The 23,362-nt window shown below is 38.5% G+C and overlaps 1 protein-coding gene across 1 annotated transcript in view; it reads right to left on the bottom strand.

The window, feature by feature from the left end:
• PHF3 (PHD finger protein 3) overlaps positions 1–19,165 on the bottom strand; it is a 127,682-nt gene extending 108,517 nt beyond the window's left edge. Inside the window, exons 1-2 of the mRNA XM_006835745.1 lie at positions 19,138–19,165; positions 6,637–6,905 (exon numbers count right to left, since the gene is read on the bottom strand). Of these exons, the coding sequence (XP_006835808.1) occupies positions 6,637–6,880 (244 nt within the window). The 5' untranslated portion in view covers positions 6,881–6,905; positions 19,138–19,165. The remainder of the gene's footprint in view (positions 1–6,636; positions 6,906–19,137) is intronic.
• Between the last annotated feature and the right edge of the window lie 4,197 nt (positions 19,166–23,362).

Below are 23,362 nucleotides of genomic sequence, written 5' to 3'. Positions count from 1 at the left end.
CAACACATAACCTACTAATGCTACCATAGCTCCTTCCCAACAAGTATAAGTAAAATTTTAAAACTAGCCTTATTAACATGCTACCAAAAAAAAAAAAAAAAAAAAAATCGAAAGAAAAATCATTTCTATACTAAACTTTAACCTCCATGAAAACAGAAACCAAATTTTAAACCAAAAATAAAACCAGTAGGCTCCAAAAAGTTAATGGAAAAATTGCATCTATATCCACTAATAGAAGTCTTGGTGTGACACTAATGCGTCAGACTGCAAAGTCATTTGAACTGCAAGGTCAGTGGTTGAAAGCTCACCAACTGCTCCTTGGAAACCTATACAAGGTTGCTATGAGTTAGAATACACTCAATGGCACTTAACAACAGCAACATATCCACTAATGGAGTCCTGGTGTGGTACTGTGGGTTAATGCGCCAGAATGCAAAGCCATTTGAACTGCAAGACAGGAGGTTCAAGCTCACCAGCTGCTCCGCGGAAACCCTATGTAGAGTCGCTATGGGTCAGTATCGACTTGACAGCACATAACAACAACTATCCCCTAAGGAGTCCTGGTGTGGCGCTGTGGGTTAACGTGCTAAACTGCAAAGTCATCTGAACCACAAGGTCAGTCGTTCAAGCTCACCAACTGCTCCTTGGAAACCCTATACAGGGTCGCTGTGGGTCAGAACCCACTCAGCAGCACTTAACAGCAACAGCAACAACAACATATCCACTACGATGCTCTGGTAACACAGTGGTTACGAGTCGGGCTGCTAATCTCAAGGTCAACAGTTAAAACTACCAGTCATTCCACAGGAGAAAGATGAGGCTTTCTGCTCCCGTGAAGATTTACAGCCTCGGAAACCCTATTCAGGGTCACTATGAGTCGGAACCAACTCCACTACACACCACCATCCATATATCCACTGCCTGGCATACTGCCTGGCACAAAATAAACAATAAATTAATAAAAAGTCTCATTTAAAATTTTCTTCGTTATTATTCTTTAGCCTAAATTTCTTCAAATGTAAAATACAGAATAGATAAAGATTAGATTTTTTTTTATCATTCCATTCGGAATTAACTTTACCTACGTTAACAACAAAAGTAGCTTTTAGTATATTTCTACCTGATGACGTACTTTTACAGTATCGATAATTGACTAAATCAATGGTCCATGACTGTTTTCCTTCTAAAACTCCTTGATCTGTAACAGTCATTCCCAGCATTCATAAATCTCTCCTCCTACAAACACACATACTCTTTTACAGCATGTTGTTGTTGAGTACTGTGAGTCGGTTCCAACTCATAGTAACCCAGTGTAGGATTTCCAAGGAGCAGCTGGTGACCTTGAACTATAAGGATTACAGCCTAGGAAATTAACTTCATATATAAAGCAGTGGACCACAAGGTCAGTGGTTCAAACTCATCAGCCACTCCTTAGAAACTCTATTGTTGTTAAGTGCCGTTGAGTCTACACTCTATACAAAGTCACTATTAGTCGAAAACAATTTGACAGCACTTAACATTAACTTATTAAGAGGTCTCTGGTAGCATAGTGATTACGAATCAGGCTGCCACCCTCAAGGTCAGCAGTTCGAAACTACCAGCTGTTACGTGGGAAAAAGATGAGGCTTTCTGCTCCCCTAAAGATTTATAGCCTCAGAAATCCTGTACAGGGTCACTATGAGTCGGAACCGACTCCATGGCACATCATCACTACCACCTCAATAGTAAAACTTAACAGTTGCTGCTACAGTGTGCTCTTCAGTGGATTTAAATTCATAGGGTCCCTATATGACGTTAGTTTCCTAGGCTGTGGAGCTATAGGTTAATGCACGTAACTGAAAGGTCAGTTTGAGCCACATGCATGGCGGTTGAACCCTACCAGTCACTACTCGAAAACCCTATACAGGGTCGCTATGAGTCAGCATCAACTCAATGGCACATAACAACATCATTATTATAGCACTAGATCACCAAGTCTTTTCTATCACAGTTGGGTGGATTAGAACCATAGACCTTTTAGTTAGCAATCAAGTACTTAACCAATGCACCATAAGAGCTGCTTAAACTTTGGTATACATTTCCTATTTCCTTCCATTTAAACATCAGTAATCAAATATAACAGACCTTAGGCAGTGAGCCTGCAACATTGGGAAAGATCAAGATAAATAAACAGAAAAACAAGCCCCAAAGGAAACAAAAAATAGTTTAAACTATGGAAGATACTCTTATCATATCCATATGACAAAAGACTGTCATTTTTCAATGTTTTGACTAAAGAGAACCCAAAAAGAATCTCTGAATAGTAACATAATTATCAAATTAAATATTCAACTAGATCGAAAATATGGGTAACTAATATGTGACTGTGGTTCATGCGCTTGACAGCAAAATAGGTTTGAAATGCAAAGTTGGTGGTTCCAAGCTCACCAGCTGCTTCTTGGAAATCTTATACCGGGTCACTATGAGTTGGAACCAACTCAACAGCATTTAACAACAACAAAAAATCTCTCATAAAGCAGAAATATGGAAAAGGCAGAAGAACAGTTAGGAAACATGGTCAACATCTGACTAATAAAGTGTTTTCAGAAAACACAAAGAAAATTTCCCAGACCTGAAAGGATTACTTTTGAAGTTGAAAAAGTCCAAGTCCCAGCAAAAATAAATGAGAGATTAAACCAATAAAACTTCAGAACACCAGAAGATATGAGGACTCCCATAAAAGATAGAATAGGTCACCTAACAGTGAAGACTCACTTATGAATCATGCAACTCATCAGCAATATTAGCCATCAGACTCAGAAACAATTGCTTGCTCTAAAGAAGATATACAAATGCTCAATAAGTATGTAAAAATATGCTTACCATTATGAGTTATTAGAAAAATACAAGTTAAAACCATAATGACATACCATTTCATACATCAAGTGTTGATGAAGACACTGAAACCCTTGTGTGTTGCTGGTGGGAATGTAAATGGTGTTTGTTGTTGCTGTTGTCGGTTCTGACTCATAGCAACACTGCATAGGGTTTCCGAGGAGTGGCTGGTGAGCTTGAACCACTGACCTTGCAGTCCAGCACATTAACAGCACCACACCAGGATTCCATAAAATGGTGTGGTTACTGTGAAAAAGTTTGGCAGTTTCTCAAAATTAAACACAGAACAGCCAGATGACATTACAATTCTACTCTTAGCTGTATACTGAAAACATGAAAGCAGAGACTCACACAAATAAATTATACAACAATGTTCATTGCTATATTTGTTAATGACACTATTTATTAAAGCTTGTTAACACAACTTCAGTGATTTTGAGCATATTCCTCAAATGGTATAGGAAACACTGTATTTGATATCTGGAACCTATTTAATCAATATTTCCCCAACATATATGGTTTTCCTCAAGCACTAGAGGTTAAAAAAAAAAGCATCAATGTATTACTGGAAACATCTACAAAACATACCCAAAACACTGTTAATTACATAAAGAAAAGAAAAGATCAGGAATCTATAGGTTGCCATCTCTCAAAAAGCAACTTTTGTATATCTGACAATGCCAAAATCAATCCTCTTTGTTTCTTTTCTTTTCTATTTTTTATAAAGAACTACAATTTTTTGAGGTCACTGAAATATATAATACAAACAACTCAACTACTGTCAATCAAAAGGTAGTCTTTTTCAACTAAGGAGCTCTGGTAGTGCAGTGGTTATGAATCGGGTTGCAAACCGCAAGGTCAGCAGTTCGAAACTACCAGCTGTTCCACGGGAGAAAGATGAGGCTTTCTGCTCCCTTAAAGATTACAGCCTCGGAAACCCTGTACAGGGTCGCTATGAGTCGGAACCGACTCCACAGCACATAACAACCACCACCACCACCACCACCATAGTACATCAAACTGATTCTGTAAAACTGAGAACAAGGCAGCAGTTAACTCTTAATTTTAGCACTGTTAAAACCAAGGTTCCAAAACATTCTATAATGTATGGGTTTAAATGCTCTGCAGGCTAGACAGGGTCAATTCCCTGCTGAGCTTCAGTCAAGACAGTAAAATTCTATACAGTCAGGTACAAACATCAGGTTAACATCTATGTGGTTTTCTGTGTTTTTTTTTAACAGCAAAAAGCTAAGAGTTAGTGAATAACTATAACTAAATTGATAAATATAAGGGCTTCACTAATAGTTGTTTAAAGTGTCTTGCTTGCAACTCTCTCAAATCTAAATTAATTTGAAAATTAAATGTTAAAACTTTTTTTTCCAAAAATGTTTTCCATTATGTAAGCATTCAAAAACATGTAAGCCTTTTACTGAATCTAACATCCCAAAGGGCAAAACGAACTTTGAAGCAAACATGATAAATATGTTGCCTAATGGGACCATGAAATACAAGTAATCCTAAAGAGCTTTATTATTTATAGTTCCTCATATATACTCCCTTGGTGTATCTTTAAAACCCAGATACTATATACATATTAATATAAACAATTCTGCTACAGAAGAGCAAGATAATTGTAGCAAACAAATTTAATACAAGTGAATTCAGAAAATAATTCTATTTAAAGTCTTAAGAAATTTTCAGTTTAAAAACTAATGGAACTTACACATTAATAATTCTCATCTCAATTTTTTTCACAAGTACTTCAGTAACAGTACTCTAAGTCTTCAATAAGCAAACAAAGTCTTCAAAATTGGAGAGATTTTTCACATCAATAAATTTTTATAAACAGAAAACATTTTTTTCTTTCAAGACAGCAAGTAGGAATACTATCATGTTTTTTATCAGTAAAGAAGTCTAATGTGATGATGATACATGTGCCCATTATAGCATCCTTAAAGATAACTGTATTTCCAACAAGTAAATAAATTCAGTAAGTGTGTTTCTGAATTGGGACTAAACCAGAAAAACTGTGCATAACTGTCAAAACGTGCTTAACAATAAAAAATCGTTAGATCTCCTCTACTGACATAAGCACCAAAGTCAAAAACTTGAACAATGCATACATAAAACAAAATTTTTAAAACTTTAAAACATTTAGAATACAGCCATGAAAACAATGTAAACCTAAGCAATAACACAACAGAAATGTATGTAATTCAGATATACCATTAGCAAGCAACACAAAAGACCTCAGTGTGAAGTTGTTAAAATACAAAGAATTCCTAGAAGTCAAAGTATTGAGGTCTTCTGGTAAAAAAATCAGACAAATTTGGGGATAAGCAGCAGACCATCTACTTCAACTTTCAGTATGAAGGGGCATCAAAAATCATGGGAAAATACCAGTATCTTTTCATCCCACTTTTCCATGAATTTTTTGAAATCCCCTTGTATGACTATATACAATTTAAAATATTTGGTAAAAAATATTAAAAAGAAATGAAAAAAAAATACTGAAAAGCTGTAGAGCAAGACAAGTCTACAGTCACTGAAAACACAGACGAATACCACATAAACCTGTGAACTAATCTAGGGAACAGTGGGCGAAAGCCTTATTTCTTTATGTGAACCTGATTTTCCTTTATCCTACAGCACCACACCAGGGAGTCCTGATGTGGCACTGTGGGATAAAGCACTGGACTGCAATGTCTGTTTGAAGCATAAGGTTGATGGTAAAAACTCACCAGCCGCTCCTTGGAAACCCTGTATAGGGATACAGAGTCGCTATGAGTCGGAACCTACTAGACGGCACTTAACAACAACAATTTCAGTTTACAGGCTAAGTAATTGTCCCAAAGTGTGCGGTAATTTTTGTTTGCTTTATAAAAGAAAACCTACATGTTGTTTTATGTAGGAACAACATAACTACAGAATAATTTCTCATTAAAAATTATAAAACCCTACAAAAAGTTACTATTCTCAAACTTTCTGCGCTTTAACTATAGATCTCAGAATACAGCTGTCCAGTGGAAATACAATGCAAGGCATACGCAGTTTTAAATTTTCAAGTAACCGCTTTAAAACAGGTAAAAATAAAATAGTATCATTTATTTTACCAAAAATATCCAAAATATTTCAACATGTATTCAGTACTTTTTAAATTGATAAAATAGTTTATATATTTTAAAAATAAGTTTCATAGTAATATGTAGGTTAGTGGTTACTGTATTGGACAGCACAGATCTACAGTTATTTGTCTGGGTTTTGAGATACATGTAACAAAATACCAAAGAATGGGAGCAAACAATACATTAAATGTGGAAAACTGGGAACCAGGACATCGAAAAAGTGCAAATCACACAATTTATCCTTCTCCCTATAGACAACCCTATACCTAAAGTGACAACATGTCCCAATTTTACAGGCAATCCCTATTTGCCAGGGAGAATCCCAATTTATACCTGTTGTCATGCTATAATTATTAACAGTGTCCCTTTAATTCTCAAAAGTGTCCCATTGGGGTAACTATGTGATCAACCTACCTAAAACATCCTTAAAGATAATGCCACATTCCTTGGGAGAAAATTTAGTTTGAATTCTAATTCTGATGCCTAGAAAAGCAGTCCAGAATTCAAAGGGAAAATCCTAAATTCGCTATCCTCATCATTTATTTAAAAAAAACAAAAACAAAAAAAGAGCTGCTAAAAATTCCTTTTACTTTAAACTGTAGACTAAAAAAAAAAAAAAAAAAAAAGTAAGAATTACCTGTTGAACAAGGCATCTGGAAATTGGGATCATTGCTATCCAAAACAGGCAAACAGAACTGGTTACTTGCAGATCCTAGCATAGGATCCTTATCGCTGAGCATGTTCTTCAGCGAGTCCTCTAAGACATTTTGACTTGTACTAAAATCCTCACAGACTTCATTCTCCAGGTTGGATCCTAGAAATAGGGCATCATCTAAGTGTTCAGTAGGAATTAAATGATTAAATGTATCAACTATATCCATGAAGACTTCTGTGTGTCTTTCAGCCCTATAGAAAGACAAAAAAAATACCATAAGAAATAAAGCTATCAATTGAAAATCACCTAAAACCAAATTATTTTAATCGTTTTGAGTCTACGAACACACTTTAGGAATTTCTGAAAGGATGTTAAAAAAAATCCCTGACTGTTTTTAGAAAACACATTTGGAAATGTAAAACGTATCTTTACTAAATAATGTTTCTTCATCATGCATCTTACCAGAAATACTATTGTTTAGTTTGGTTCATGATTTTTAGAGGGGAAGGGGAGCTATGTATATAGTCCATTAATTTAATACATTTAAAAGAAATACATGGTTTAAATAATAAAAACCATGTTTTAACCATAACATTTTCATAAGAATTAGGCATTGTTTTTACATTAAACTCATATAAAAGCTGAAATTATTTAAGACATTGTACCATACCTATTAAAACTGTTATGTAGCCTTGTTTTATATAAAACATCATTTAAAGGAAAACAGACAAAAAAGTTTTTTTGTGGGGACAGGGGAGGAAAATGGAAAGAAATTTAAACTCAACAAATCACATCACCACCAACAACAAAACTGTAAAAGCACACAAAAGTGTGCACACCACAATTTTATGAAATCACAATGATCAGTTAGTTTTACTAAAATTCTAAAACAATATTAATGTCCATTTATCTATGAAAATTTTCTCAAAGAAACTGGCCTTGAATTCTTTCCCCTATAAAAATAGGGGGAGGAGAAGTTTAAAAATACCATTAATTGAGTAGTATATGCCGGCACTGAGCTAATAAGCATTTTACTTATATTACTTAAAACCTGAAAAAAAATTGTGCTGCCAAGTCCAGTACAAGACAACTCTGTAAGACAGAATAGAACTGCCCCATGTAGTTGCAAGGCAGAATGGACCGACAGCACTCAACACCAACAATCTTACTGCAACATCTTTCTCCTGCAAAGCAGCTAGTGGGTTCAAACCACTGACCTTTCAGTTAGCAGCACAGCACTTAACCACTGCGCCATAAGGACTCCTTTCATAACATTTAGTCTCCAATAATTCTTGGCTCTATTATTACACTGCTTTATGAAGAACAGAATAACTTTAAAGAATTTAACTACCTTCCCCAAGGTCACAAAGCAAAGCCAAGATTCAAACCTCAGTTCACGCTCCTCTACCCATGCCCATAATTATTAATTACCCTTAACAGTGAGATAAGAAGCTGGAAAGATTTGACGCATTATAGGCTCTTCTTTTAAAGCAATTTTCTGCATAATGCATCAGTGGTTGTCTTGAGCCTGGGAGAAAAGTGATGAACTGCAAAGAGGCAAGAGGTCACTTTGGGGATACTAGACATATTCTAAATCTTGATTGTGGTGGTGGTTTCATGGGTGTATATATCTGCCAAAATACATTAAGATGTAATCTGATAAACTTAGAAGTGAGAATGGTTAAGACTTCTCACGCATTTTGGACATGTCGTCAGGAGGCACCAGTCCCCAGAGTACAACATTATCTAATAGTGACCCTATACTATATATGGTGAAGTAGAGGATCAGTGATAAAGAGGAAGACCCCCCCCCCCAAAAGATGGATTGACAGAGTGGCTGCAACAATGATCTCAAATATATCAACAATTGTGAGGATGGCACAGGATTGGGCAGTGCTTCCTTCTGTTGTACTACATAGGGTTGCTGTAACTAGGAGGCAACTCAAAGTACCTAACAATCAAAAACAAAAAAGAATATATCCTCACTCTAATGAAAATTAATACGAACGGGTAAGAGTTTCAATTCTTCTCAAACTTGACAATTTACATTAGATATTAATAAACCTTGAAATAAAAGGTTAGCTACTTTAATCACTACCAGCTGCTCCGCGGGATAAAGATGAGGCTTTCTACTCCCGTAAGGATTTACACCCTCGGAAACCCTGTACAGGGTCGCTATGGGTCGGAACCAACTCGACGGCACTTAACAACAACAACAACAACTTTATTCACTTGTTGATTATTTTGTATGTATTTCCTAATAACATTATCAGCAAATTACAATTAGCAATGCTGATGGAGAGTCAGGACAAATTTCCTTACGGTTTTAATTCCTCGCAGCTATCTGATCTCAAGATGGCACTTAACAACATCTTATCTCAGAGGACTCCTGGTGTGGCACTAGACATTGAACCACAAGGTCGGTAGTTCAAACTCACCAGCTACTCCTTGGAATCCCTATACAGGGTCGGTATATAGTGTCACTATTAAGAGTTGGAATCGACTTAATGGCAGTTAGTTTCAGTTTTGAGTGTTAAGGGGTAAATTAAAGGGTGCTTCCATTGAAAGTATACACTATCAGGGAAAAAAAGACTTCCATGACTATGAAACAAGAAGAAAAGCTAGATATAACAAAGTTACATTTTTAAAATAATATATTTGACTTATTCAACAACAATTTAACTAAGCAGCTACTATTATGTCAAACACTTTTAACAGGGTCAGTAAGACTGGGCCTCTTCCAAGGCAGGATAGAGTATGTAGTTGTTGTTAGGTGCCAGAGTAGCTTCCACCAACCTTGAAGAACCATCAATCTAATATGTGGTTAGCGGTATAAAGAGCTTATCCTATAGTGCCAACCAGGACCCCTGATTAAAGTATAAAGTATCCCAGATTTATGGATCCAAAGATAATGAATGCCAAAAGATACATCACTAGTGCTTTGAAGAACTCATTTTAAGAGAAATTATTATAAATTAATAACATTTTTTTCATATGTGGTTCCAAGGAAGAATACCAAAAATGATAGTTTACAGCCATTTAAGACTATCTGAAAGTAACACTTATTGAAGGTATAAAGTTTTCTTTTCTTTTCTTTTAAGAGTTCCAGATTTCAAGTGCTCATGATAAAAAATAACAACTCTCCATCCTAATTGGAAAACAAATGTCCAATCAATCAAAAATACAAATCACTTTAAATAAACAATAATTTACTAAATAAAACATGGTATCCCGGGCTGGAACCTAGAACATAAAAATGGTATTGAAGGAAAAACTGAAATCAAAGTAAAGTCTGGAGTGTCATTAATAGTAATGTACTAAAGTTAACCTTTCCAAGTTTTTGATAAAGAAACCAAGGTTTTGTCAGATGTTAACAACAGGGAGAAATGGGAGATGGTTATACAAGAATTCTCTGTACTGTCTGAGAAACTTTTCTATAAATCTAAAATTATTCCAAAATAATTTTGTTTTTTTTTTTAAGTAAAAAGAACATTATCTGAAATAAAACATTCTATGATAACTAATGGACTCCTGGTGTGGCGCTATAGGATCAGCACTGGACTGTGAACCACAAAGTCAACTGTTCAAACCCACCAGTTGCTCCTTGGAAGCCCTATACAGAGTCACTAAGAAGAGGTGGAATCCACTCCACTGCACAGCACTTAACAATAACAAGATAACTAATAACATGGATAAACAAACATAATCAAATCATCAGGGGAAGTTAAGGGCTAATACACTTTTTATTAACTATACAAACTGCCTGATTTTTAAACCAATTTCTGGTTCTGACATTGAAATTCTTATGTAAATACCTCCTTACATGTACCCGGCATTATAAATGTAATAATGAACATATAACAAGCCTCATGGATTCTATTTTAAATGGTTAATCATTTCTATGTTGTTGTTATTAAGTGCTATCGAATCAGTTCCGACTCACAGTGACACTGTATATAGAATTTCTGAGGTTTAAAATCTTTAAGGTCACAGAAAGTCTCCTTTTTCTCCTGTAGAATGGCTTATCATATAGAGCCACCTCATAATTAATCAATTAAAGGAGCTCTGGTAGCGTAGTGGTTACGAATCAGGCTGTGAGCCACAAGGTCAGCAGTTCTAAACTACCAGCGGTTCCGGGAGAGAAAGATGAGGCGGTCTGCTCCTGTAAAGATTTAGAACCTCGGAAACCCTGTGTAGGGTCCCTATGAGTCGGAAGCGACTCCACGGCACATAACAACAACAACGTAATTTGGACACATATGTTGCAATCAGAAATTGTTTCTGGGTTTAGAAACACTAGGCTACCAGCTAAGGGACTCTGGTACTGTAGTGATTATGAATCAGGCTGCTAATCTCATGGCCATCAATTTGAAACTACCAGCAGTTCTGCAGGAGAAAGATTTATAGGCTCAGAAACCCTGCATAGGGTTGCTAAGAGTTGCAAGTGACTGCAAGGCACATAATCACCATCATGTTATTAGCTAAATCAGACATTTGGATAATCTGCTTAATTCAAAATCGTTCATTTATTCATACATTTATTTAAAATCTACTACAAAGCATTAGAGGTACCAGGAAAGCAAACTCCAGTCTCACATTTGAGCAATTCAAAATCCAACACAGAATACACACATATAAACAATACACCATGTAAATATCATAACAAAATGTGGAAGTGTCATGCTGAAAGGCTACAAATAGTACCTACAGTATCAGAAAGAAAAGTGAAACTCAGGTCAAGAAGGCTAAGCAGGTAATATGTGAACTGAATCCTAAAGACTCAGAGGACATTCCAGGCAAAGAGAACAGTATGCATTCAAATGTTAATTATGAATGCAGAGTTTGATCCTGTTAGACTATTTATAAAGATTCAACATACAATAATAAAAATAAAATTAAAAATTATTGGTACTAAATTCAGAATAAAATTTAATCCAAATTTGAAAATATTTCCCAGTTTATAATGTTTGTTTCATCTGAACTCTCAAGACAATTATACTGCAGCCAAATTCAGCGTATACTGACTGAGCATTAAGTCAGCATATATTATTTTCTAAGTGTTTCAGATCTGAAGAGCATATAAAAGAAATTAAATTTAGAAAGCACCGCCAGCAAAAAGAAGAATAAATTATACTTCTAAAAAACCCACTTCAAGGGTAAAGAAAAATTGCCTGCCCCAACTTTTCAAACACATCTTCAAAGCACAACTATTTTATAGTTTTTTTGTTTGTTTGTTTTCCAAAACTACATATATTAGCTTAATGAGTCCCTAAAGCTGTAATAAAGGAGCTCTGGTAGCGTAGTGGTTACAAATCAGGCTGCGAACCTTAAGGTCAGCAGTTAGAAACTATCAGCTGCTCCGCGGGAGAAAGATGAGGTTTTCTGCTCCCGTAAAGATTTACAGCCTGGGAAACCCTGTACAGGGTCACTATGGGTCGGAACTGACTCGGCGGCACTTAACAACAACAATAAAGCTGTAATAAGGACATAACAGGTTATCTCCTAAGATGAAGCTCTGTCTCAAGTAGCCTACATTCTTGCATGTGTGAGTGTTGGGGAGCAAGGGGGCCAGAGGAGAAAGAGAGGTAAAAATATAGTAATCATATTTCATAAAGATTCTGTATTTTTATAGATTCTATATTTTACAGATTATAAAATCTGTTAAGAAAAACTAAACAAGATATTAAAAATTAAGCAGTAAAAGTATAATAATAGTAATTGGAGTGAGGGGCATTCTATTATGGCAATAATAAAAAACTGACATTTGCATATAAAATCTAAATTGGGGGGGAAAGAAGAAATACAAGCATAAAAAACATATCATGCTCAAACGTCATGCCAAGCACTGTTCTACATACTTTATATATCAGTAGTTCTCAACTGAGCAGGATTTTACCTTCTACCCTCAGAACATATGGCAAAGTCTGGAGATTTGCTGGTGGGGAAGAGGGTCGGGGGGTGGGGTCACAACTGGAGAGGGTGCTACTGGAGAGGGTTTCTCCAGTTTGCAGAGACCATGTATGTTGCTACCTATGCTATAATGCATTAGTACACCTTCAAGAACAAAGACTCATCTTGTCCTAAATGTTGTTGTTGTTGTTAGGTGCCATCGAGTTGGCACCGACTCATAGTCACCCTATGCACAGCAGACTGAAACACTGCACGATCCTGGGCCAACCTCACTACTGTTGCCACGCTTGAGTCCATCAACAGAGTCCTGGTTAATGAGCCAGACTGCAAAGCCATATGAATTGCAAGGTCAGCAGTTCAAGCTCACGAGGTGCCCAGCGGAAATCCCATACAGGGTTGCTATGTGTCAGAACCAACTCGACAGCACTTCACAACAGTGTCCTGATAAGATAGTGGGTTATGAGTTCAGCTGCTAACTGCAAGGTCGGTAGTTCGAAATCAACAGGAGCATAAACATGAGGCTTTCTGCTCCTGTATAAATCCACAACCTCAGGAACTCTATAAAGGGTCGCTATGAGTTAGAACTGACTTGGTGGCACACAACCACCACAAATAGTGCCAGCAGTGAGAAACTGTGCTCTACATTTATTAATTCATTTAATCTTCATAAAACCAGTTGTTGGTTCAATGAATTACAACTCATGAGGATCCTGTGTATGGAAAAGTAAAGCACTGCTCCAAAGGGTTTTCAATGGCTTACTTTTTAGAAATAGATCTCTAGCCCTCTCTTCTGAGGTTGGGTAGACTTGACCCTCCAGCATTACAGTTAGTAATTGAAAATATTAATAGTTAATACCTCCCAACCAACTAGTTGCCTTAGAGTCAAATTGGCTCCAACTCATGGCAGTCCCATGTGTGTGGAGGTAGAACTGTGTTACATAAGGTTATGATATTTTCTCAACTAGATCACCAGGTCTTTCTTCCAAGGCACCTCTGGGTACATTTGATCCACTAACTTTTCAGTTAACAATCAGAGGTTAATCTTTTGTGCCACTTAAGGATTCCTCAATGTTCCTAACAATGCTACATTATATGTTGTTAGGTGCTGTCAAATAGGTTCAGACCCATAGCAACCCTATGTACAACAGAACAAAACACCACCTGGTCCCATGCCACCCTCACAATTGCTACTATCATACAGTCCCCATTATACACACACACACACAAAATAAAACTGGGATACATATATAAATGTACTGCTACGGTAAACAGTAGCACCAAAACTTGAATCGAGAAAATCTCACTTGCGAGCCACTGTACTTATCACTATTCTAATTTATGGTTTTTTAAAGTTAAATTCATAAAATGTTTATTACGTGCCAGGCACTGTGTTATTTGATCCTCACAATCACACAATTAGGCAGGCACTATTATTCTCAAGGAGTCCTGGTTGGCACAGCAGGATAATGCACTGGACTGCAAGATCAGTTTGAGCCTCAATACCAGCAGTTCAAACCCACCAGATGCTCTTCAGAAAACCCTATATAGGGTCGCTATGAGTCGAAACCAAACCGACAGCACTTAACAACAACAACAATCATTCTCAAGGAGTCCTGGTATGGTGTTTCAAGATAAGCACTGGACTGCTAACTCCAAGGTTGATGGTTCACGCCCATCAGCTGCTCCTCGGAAATCCTATACAGGCCACTATAAGTCAGAACCATCTCAGTAGCACTTACAATATCTCAGTAGCACTTACAACAACAACGTTATTCTCAATTTATAAGATAGAGTGACTAAGGTTTAGTCACTGGTGTGGCGCTGTGGGATAAAGTTCTGAACCGCAAGGTCACTCCATACCACAAGGTTGGCTTTTCAAACTCATAAGCCGCTCCTTGGAAACCCTATATAGGGTGGGTCACCATGAGTCAAAAACCAAGTCGACAGCACTTAACAACAAGGTTTAGAGAAGTTACATCCAATTTTACAGAATAAAAAAGCAACAGAGCTGGGTCTCAAATAAGCTCTGTAGGACATCAGGCACTAAATGACACAATTCTACAAAATACCATTTTACAAAGCAAAGACACCTAGCCAATTATCTGCACTACAAGCTATTTCAAATTTTGATCGAGTCTCATTAGTTAAAATCTATTGACAGGATTTTATAAAAGAGCCCAATTTCTAAAATTTATCAGGTAAAAAGAATATATAAGATAACAAGGTGTCTGCTGTATGAAGACAGACCATGGCAGACATAAGTAACTAGAAAAAGGACTGTCAAGTACAAGTTGAAACTGACAAAAGCAGAATTACACTAGGTCAACAGGAGTAAGAAATAGTTAACTTCAAAGTTCAGAGCTAATCTACTGATATTAGGGAAGCATCTGAAATTTAAATTAAACCACAGAATAACCTCATTAAAACTATGACCCGGCTCCGGTGGTGGCTGTGTACCGAGGAGTCGGTTCCGACTCATAGCGACCCTATACAGGGTTTCCGAGGCTGTAAATCTTTACAGGAGCAGAACACCTCATCTTTTTCCCGTGGAACTGCTGGTAGTTTCGAACTGCTGACCTTACAGTTCGCAGCCCGATTCGTAACCACTACGCTCCCAGAGCTCCTTAAACTATGGCCTAGGTAACAATAATCCAAACTAAACTGTACTGAGCACACCATGTGCCAGGCTCTATACTAAGTAATACACCATATGCATCATCTCATTTGTCTTCCAAAACAGCCCTAAAAGGTAACTTTAACTACTATTATTCTTTTGTAGGTGAGCAAACTAAAGTCCAGATGATTAACTTGCCCAAGGTCACATATTCAGTTTACAGCAAAGCAACTTTGGACAAAGGCAGTATAATTCCTAAGCCTGAATTCCTTAACTTTAACTACCATACCTATGGGCTCTACTTGCATGCTACTGTTGTTTCTATTAAACGTCCTCAGTTTAGACTCATAGTGACCTTGTAAAAGTTTCCAAGGCTTTAAATCTTCAAGGGAGCAAAAAGCTTCATCTTTCTCCCCTACTTGCATAGCACGCATTTGAACTTTACCATCTTAATATATCATTAACTTTAAAAAAAAAATTTTTTTTTTTAAACAAAACTGACTAGGTTTTTTTTCCAAAATAAAACAGAAAACGTACAAACAAGGTTATCCTCAATATGTATACTACTGTTGACGTTAAGTGTATTCAAGTCAGTTCCAATTCCTAGTGACCCTGTACAGGGTTTCCAAGAAGCGGCTGGTGAGTTTCAACCACTAACCTTGGTTCAAACTGACCTTATGGTTCAGTGCTTATCCTTCAGCGCCACCAACTACAAACTTTTCAATTATTTTCACAATCTACAATTTTTATAATGTTTTCATGTGGCGAGCTCATAGAAACTTTTGAGTGAATTAAAATGATTAAGTTTAACCTTTCCGCACAATCTACTGTAACATTCACAACTTTATCTAATAAAGTTAGACTACAGCAACAGACTAAAACTTTTAGGTATTCGAAATTTTTACATTTCTTGACTATTTTACTTGATCATAGTACTTGACTATTGTACAAATGATCACAGAACTTTCAATTCTCTGACTTTTTAAAAAATGGTCTAACTCAAATTGCAGATAGCTAGGATGGCTTACTGACGAGAATTCAACCAGATGTGGACCGCAACATCTGTTTAAACTGCAAGTTCAGCAGTTCAAGCACACCAGTCTCTCCTTAGAAAACCTATACAGAGTCACTATGAGTCGGAACCAACTTGACAGCACTTACCACCACCACCTCCACCTCCAAAAAAATTAAAAAATACAAGGATTTAATGTGAAATTAAACCAATTTAATCTGTGCAAAGAAAACAATAAAGTGCACATTTAAGAGAGCAAATACATTAACTCGGTTACCCTGTCAGGAATGAAAAATATAACCAGTTTTAATAACCACCCCCCAAAATAGACTAGATGCATAATCTACATACAGTAAGGAGCTCTGGTAGCGTGGTTACAAGTCGGGCTACCAACCTCAAGGTCAGCAGTTCAAAACTACCAGCTGTTTCGCGGGAGCAAGATGAGGCTTTCTGCTCCTCAATAAGATTTACAGCCTCAGAAACCCTGTACAGGGTCGCTATGAGTCTGAACCGACTCCACGGCACATAACAACAACTTTAAGTATGCTCTGTAGCTAAACTCTTAAGATAATTTTCCAGTAATACTTGCTACCTTACAGCTTTTATCAATAATAGTTTTATTAATAAGATACTACAAAAACCAAAAAGATTACCAACCTTTTTTAGCAGATTACAATATTCAGTACAATATAAATTATAATCTGATTTGGATTTGTGAAAATGAAGACAATCTCCTTTCGACTTTTTGACGAACCTATCCTTGGAAACCCTATATAGGGTCACTATGGGTTGGAATCTACTAGACGACGGCACTTGACAACAACAACATTCCTCATTTACATTTACAGTTCTCTTAAATTTAACCTATATAAATATGTAAATGATAAGTATACCAATGGGATCAGCATAACGTTATGAGTTCTATTTCAACAGCACAGAATGCAAAACTAAAGTCAGTGTGTTAAGAATAAGGAAGTCCACTACTCTCCAAAAACAGGGTACAAATTACAATTCCATGCTCTTCAATACATGGACCTATAAAAGCATGCAAAACGCAAGTGAAATTGTAACTCCCAACACTCACTCATTTGTTATCCTTTGGAAAAGTCACATGTTCAGCTATCAAATAAAGCTTAAAATCTAAGGTTGCAATCTACATACTTTAAAAGTATCACTTGAGTACTAATCTTTTTGCAGCTAAGAAACAGTGTGTGGCTTAGAATAGCTTCCAAAAAGCACCACCAGCACTATCACCACCACCACCCCACACATACACATGCAATTCATTTACTAGTACCAGAAAAGGAGTCCTGGTGTGGTGCTATAGGATAGGCACTGACTGCTAACCATGAGGCCGGAGGTTCAAACACACCAGTCACACCTTGGAAACCCTATACAGAGTCGCTGTGAGTCTGAACGACTGGAGTGCACTTAAACAACATCATTATCAGAAAATGCAGTACACATTTGAAAATAACAATAATGAATAATGATAATGATGAAAATGGAAGGAAAACCCATCACTACGGTAATATAGGGTCAATAAACAAAATAGGACCAAAAGAATGAAAAATAGTCTAAGTAGTAACATTCAAAATAACTCTTTGAAATAACAACAATTTTTACACAACATCGCTTACCTTCTAATAAGGCTTGAACTAATATACAATAAGATTGCAAAGACTTCTTGGTTCTTTGACTCACATGTCATCTACACTTCCACAATAACAAAAATACACTTCATTCACGTGTCAAAAAATGACAAGAAAATGAATGACAAGATAAGCAGTTTTGGAATATCTCAAGCAACAGTTTTGGGAAAATAGGCAAATTCAACTCCAAAATAGTGGCTAACTGTCCTCTCCAAGCAATTTACTCTATATTTTCACTATTATTTTAACTTAAGATAACGTTGCAAAGTTTTATTTGGTGATGGCTCAATTATCGATGCTTCTTTTAAATTAAGCATTCTCTTACACATAATGAAAAATAGACTTATGCAAGAATTAAAGCGTTGTTGCCACTTACATTAATGACTATCCATGATTAGAATCTATGAATGATTCCTCAATAGCGCCAATAACCACATACTAAAATTACCTCGAATAACTCTACATTTAAAAATCCAAAGACGGGAAAAGGTCACCTGATCAGGCAATACATTAATGGTGTAGGAGGAAAGCTGGGCTGTACGCGGTACCAACCTTCTCTCCCTTTCTCCCTCCTCCCCACCCACCACCCCCATGTGTCAGGTGATCAGTTATTTAGCACCATCAACACGCACGTATCGACAAGTGGTGGTTCATTAAATTACACGTATTCTCGAAAAGCAAGCTTCTAGGCTTCTCATTTCAAACTATGCAAAAGGAGTCGACAGTTTGGGTCCCGAGCACAAAAGCGCGCGTTAGCAGGAGGATGGATGGGACGCCAACTCCCCTCACCCCTTCAAAAGCGGGGGCCGGGCTCAGCCTAGCGATCAATGATGGCCAGTCCCCGCTTCCCGGACCCTGGTCCCAAAGCTCAGTATCAGGGCCGCCAGAGCGAAAACGCTCAAACTGGCAGGTCAGGAGGGCAGCGGCCTGGACCCCCTTCAGGTAGTACACGCCGGGCCTGCGCGCCCGCGCGGCAACAGCAGAGCACACTCGCTCCCAAGAGCAAGGGAGCAGCGGACGGGGAGAGGCCTCGGGCCGAGCGCTCAGCCTGCGGACCGCACCGCCTCGGCTCCCTCCGCATCCCGTGGTCTCAACGTTCCAAGGCGCGGCCCATGGAGACCGAGGACGTTGCGCAAGAGCCCCGAGGGGCGATTTCCCTGTAGCGCGGGAGAAAGGAGCAGAATGTCTGCCGAGGAAGGGGCGGGGAGGCCCGCGGAAGCTGAGCGTGTGGAAGGGATTGGGGGAGGGGAGAATGCCCGTCTGTCTCCTTGGCCGCGGCCACAGCCGCAACTCACCCAGCTCCGCCAGACGAGCGCTACCACTGGCAGCAGGAGGAAGATGGTGGCCGTGGCCGTGGCCGCCGCCGCGGAAGAGGAGGAGGAGGGGGCCTGGTGGGTGCCGCGGAGAGGGGGTACGCGCAGGACGTCGGCGTCGCTGCCACAGCCTCTTTTTCTCCCAGGAACAGGCGGCTGCTGCTGACGACACTATTTCTGGTTTTTTCGCTGCCCTCCTTGTCCTCTTTGCAGCCGCCGCTGCCCAGGGCCCGAGGGTCGCTCGCCTCGTGGGGACCGTGCGGCGGCGCAAGACCCCGCAGCCATCGGCGTGCGGCGGGGGCTGGAGCGTGGCCGCGTCACGTGACCTCACTGTTTACCGTTCCAGGGGCAGGGCCTGCGCCGCTGCTGCGCCTGCGCCTGTGGGGCCTATGGTGCCGCGGAACCGGACAGCCATGCTCTTCCGTGCTTCCGTTCCCTCCCTGTTCTCTGAGGACGCGGCAAAGCTTTCTAGCTTCCCGGTTTCGCTTAGGCGGTGCCTTAGAGGTTAGGCAGAAGGTGATCGCTCTTTCTCGATAAATGAGCACTAAGATTTACTAGTTAATATAATATTGATGTGCAAAGCTGCTGTCTCAACCCCATCCTCAGCGTACTTTGTGTTATCTACACATCCCCACCATTGTTAGATGCCCAGGAGTCGATTCTGACTTATACCGACCTTCACCACTAATTATCCCCCATTACATTTTCACTATGCTCCCAACCTGATCTGTTTCAGGATTCAGGTTGTCTCATCCAGGAAGCTCTAGGTATCTAAAGTCTAAACCGTTCTCAAAGTGTGGTCTGAGGATACCCTGGAGGGATCCCCAAGAGCTTTCTAAAGGGTCTTTGATTCTTTTGCCAATTACATATATGTGAAGCTAAATTTTCGTCATCTCCTTAATTAAGGCAACATAGGAGGGTAAGTCATAAAAGTAGTACTATAAAATCAAACAACCTTTATTAAAAATATCAAAATGTGAAGGTATTCTTTCTAAATATCTTCCATCTAGTTGTATACACTTCTGAAAGCAGTGTTTCCATCTCTAACCTTTCCCTAAGAATTCCGTGCTCTGTGATTTATACCATGTCATAAAAGCAGTTGTGGTTTTCTCCAGGAACTCAAATTGTGACCTCTTAAATGTTCTTTGGATTCCTGGTGTGGCGCTGTGGGTTAAAGCTCTGGGCTGCAAAGTCAAGTTGAACCCAAGGTTGGCGGTTCAAGCTCTCCTTGGAAACCCTATACAGGGTCACTATGGGTCGAAACTGACTCAACCACCAACGGCACTTAACAAAACAAATGTCCTTTGAGTTTGGGAAACAAAAAAGGTAATCTGAAGAGGCAAGAACTATAGAGGATGAGCAAAGAAAGGTTTCCCAACAAGATTTTTGTGCGACAGCCCTTACCCTTACAATGTCATAATGGAAAAATTCCTTAGTGAAACTTTCCTGGCCTTTTTCTCACCAATTCACTTTTCAATTTTGATAAAATTGCTTCTTAACAAGCCCTCTGTAATCATCCCTGTGTCATAAGAGAAAATATATCAAGATTATTATGTGCCTTACAGTCTCTTTCAACTCATAAGGACCCTGTATAGGGTTTCCAAGGAGTGGCTGGTGAGTTTTTAACCACTGACCTGTGGTTTAAACAGACCTTGCGATCTAGTGCTTTATCCCACAACACCTCATATCAAGATTACCCCGTAGGAGTCCCAAGAAAACAGTTGCCATAACTTTCTGAGTTGACCTGTCTTGAGTTTAACTGCCCCTGCAGGTTCCTTAGAAACCACAGTTTTGACTGGACCTTTTATTTGAAGGCATCCTAAAGAGATTAAGATTGCTGATAAAACTTGTCTGCAGCTGATCACAGAGTCATGTTTAAACACGTTTTGTTTAGAATGAACCAGTGCACATGTGAACTGGAAAACCTAGTAGCAACACTTTTTTACTTAACTCTGTATGTTGCCATTAGTTGCCTGTGGAATTAGCACCTACTCAAGGTGACCTTCTCTCTCTCTCTCTCTCTCTCTCTCTCTCTCTCTCTCTCTATATATATATATATATATATATATATATATATATATAGGGTCAGCTCTGGTAGCGTAGTGGTTACGAATCAGGCTGTGAGCCCCAAGGTCAGCAGTTCGAAACTACCAGCTGTTCCACGGGAGAAAGATGAGGCGTTCTACTCCTGTAAAGATTTACAGCCTCGGAAACCCTGTACAGGGTCGCTATGAGACGGAACCAACTCCACGGCACACAACAACATATATATATATATACAAATGTTGCCACGTCCTGTGTCATCTCCAAGATCACTGGTGGACTTGATTCATTTGTTGTGGCTAGTGTGCTAATCTGTCTCCTTTTCAATGGCTCTCTATCAAATATGATATCCTTTTCTAGTGATTGTTCTTCCCTGATTATGTGTCCAATCCAATGTAAGGAGCAGAAGCCTCATTATCCTTACTTGTAAGGAGCATTCTGGTTGTATTTCTTCTAAAACAACAAGTTAAATGCAGAAATCTATATGAGAATCCAGCCATCTATTAAACTGGACATTAAATTTATTAAGGCTTAAAACAATGCCACTCTTTTTGTTAAAGTTTGCAATATTTTTTTCAAAATATTTATGGTAGCAGGTAATTGGTCTAATTTTTTCATAAATTAATATTTTACATTTTTCTTAGGTTTTGTTTTTAAGGTGGTAGCATAAACTGTTTGCCCTCAACTACTAATCAGTTCAAACCCTTCCAGAAGCACTGCAGAAGAAGGTGTGGCATCCTGTAAAGAATGGTGGTGGTGGTGGTTGTGTGCCTTCAAGTCAGTTCTGACTCAAAGCAACCCTGTATAAGGTTTTCAAGGCAGTAAATCTGTATGGGAGCAGAAAACCTCGTCTTTCTCCCATGGAGAAAGTGGTGGATTCAAACTGCTGACCTTGCTGTTAACACCCCAATTCATCAGCCACTACACTGCAGAGTTCCTTCTATAAAGATTACAGCCAAGAAAACATGGAACACTTCCTCTCTGTAACTGAGACCAGGGTGAGTTGGCATCAGTTGCAGTGACAATGTTTGGTTTTTAAAATATCGCTAGATATAGTGCATATAAACAACAAATTCTCCAGAGTCCTGAGTTGTTTTTAAGAATATATAGAGCTCTAGAGCCTTGGTAGCACACAGTTAAGCACATGGCTGTCAATGGAAAGCATGCAGAGGTTTGAACCTACCAGCAGCTTCATGGGAGAAAAGAGCTGGTGATCTGCTCCTGAAAAGGTTACAGTGTAGGAATCTCTGGGCCTGTTCTAACTCCGTCTTACTGTCTTGTTACGAGTCAGAATCCACTAACAGTGTACAACAACAAATAAAAGTAAAGAACAAACCGTTTCAGAATTGCTGCTATAGGTTATATGTTTCTGCAGCAGCTAGGGCTGGTCCCTATTCTCAGCGCTTAATAAGTACTCTGATGTAATTGTTGCTTGTCTGTCACCCTGACCAGGCCCCTTAAGGACAGGGATTGTGTCTTCCATCTGCAGTACCCAACAATTAATGGGCATTTTAGGGTAGGGGAGTGGGGTTAAAGAACGATAGCACCTTTTGAGCTCTTATTATGAGGCCTGCTTTCTCCTAAAACTTTGATTTGTTGATATAAGCCCACACCAATTGCAGTTTATGTAATAAGATCTGTGCAGGATAGAATGATAATTCACAGGCATGTGGTAAAGATCTTTTCTTTCCTTTCTCCAATATTCTGATGTTTTAAGCTCTCCAAATACCAAATGTCCTTTCACAAAGAAGGTTTTGGATTTCCTGATTCTGCCAAAATCCTAGAATCTCACCTCCTGCAATGACTCATCAATCCATAGAGATTTTGTTTTTGTTTTTTAATATTTCTTGAAGTATTTTTTGAGAAAGGAAAATAGAAGTGAGTTGTGATAGTTAGAATTTTATGTCAACTTCACTGGGCTAGGATTCTCAGTTGTTTGGCAGCTAAGTAAGATATGATGAGATCTAATATAATGTAATCACATTCATAATGGGGCATGCTCTGAACAGCCAATCAATTGAAGGGAAGTTTCCTCCTCGGAATGTGACTTGCAGCGTCTTTCATCTTACAAAGATAAAAGGAGAGAGAAGTGAACAAAAAAAGAGGAATCTATTACCACCATGAAAGAAGAGCCTGAGTGGAGTGTGTTGTTTTTTTTTTTTTG

The sequence above is a fragment of the Chrysochloris asiatica genome, unplaced genomic scaffold (assembly GCF_000296735.1).
Source record: "Chrysochloris asiatica unplaced genomic scaffold, ChrAsi1.0 scaffold00019, whole genome shotgun sequence".
Lineage (NCBI taxonomy): Eukaryota > Metazoa > Chordata > Mammalia > Afrosoricida > Chrysochloridae > Chrysochloris > Chrysochloris asiatica.
The sequence above is the reverse complement of the archived record's forward strand: the minus strand, read 5'-3'. Positions and strand labels throughout refer to the sequence as shown.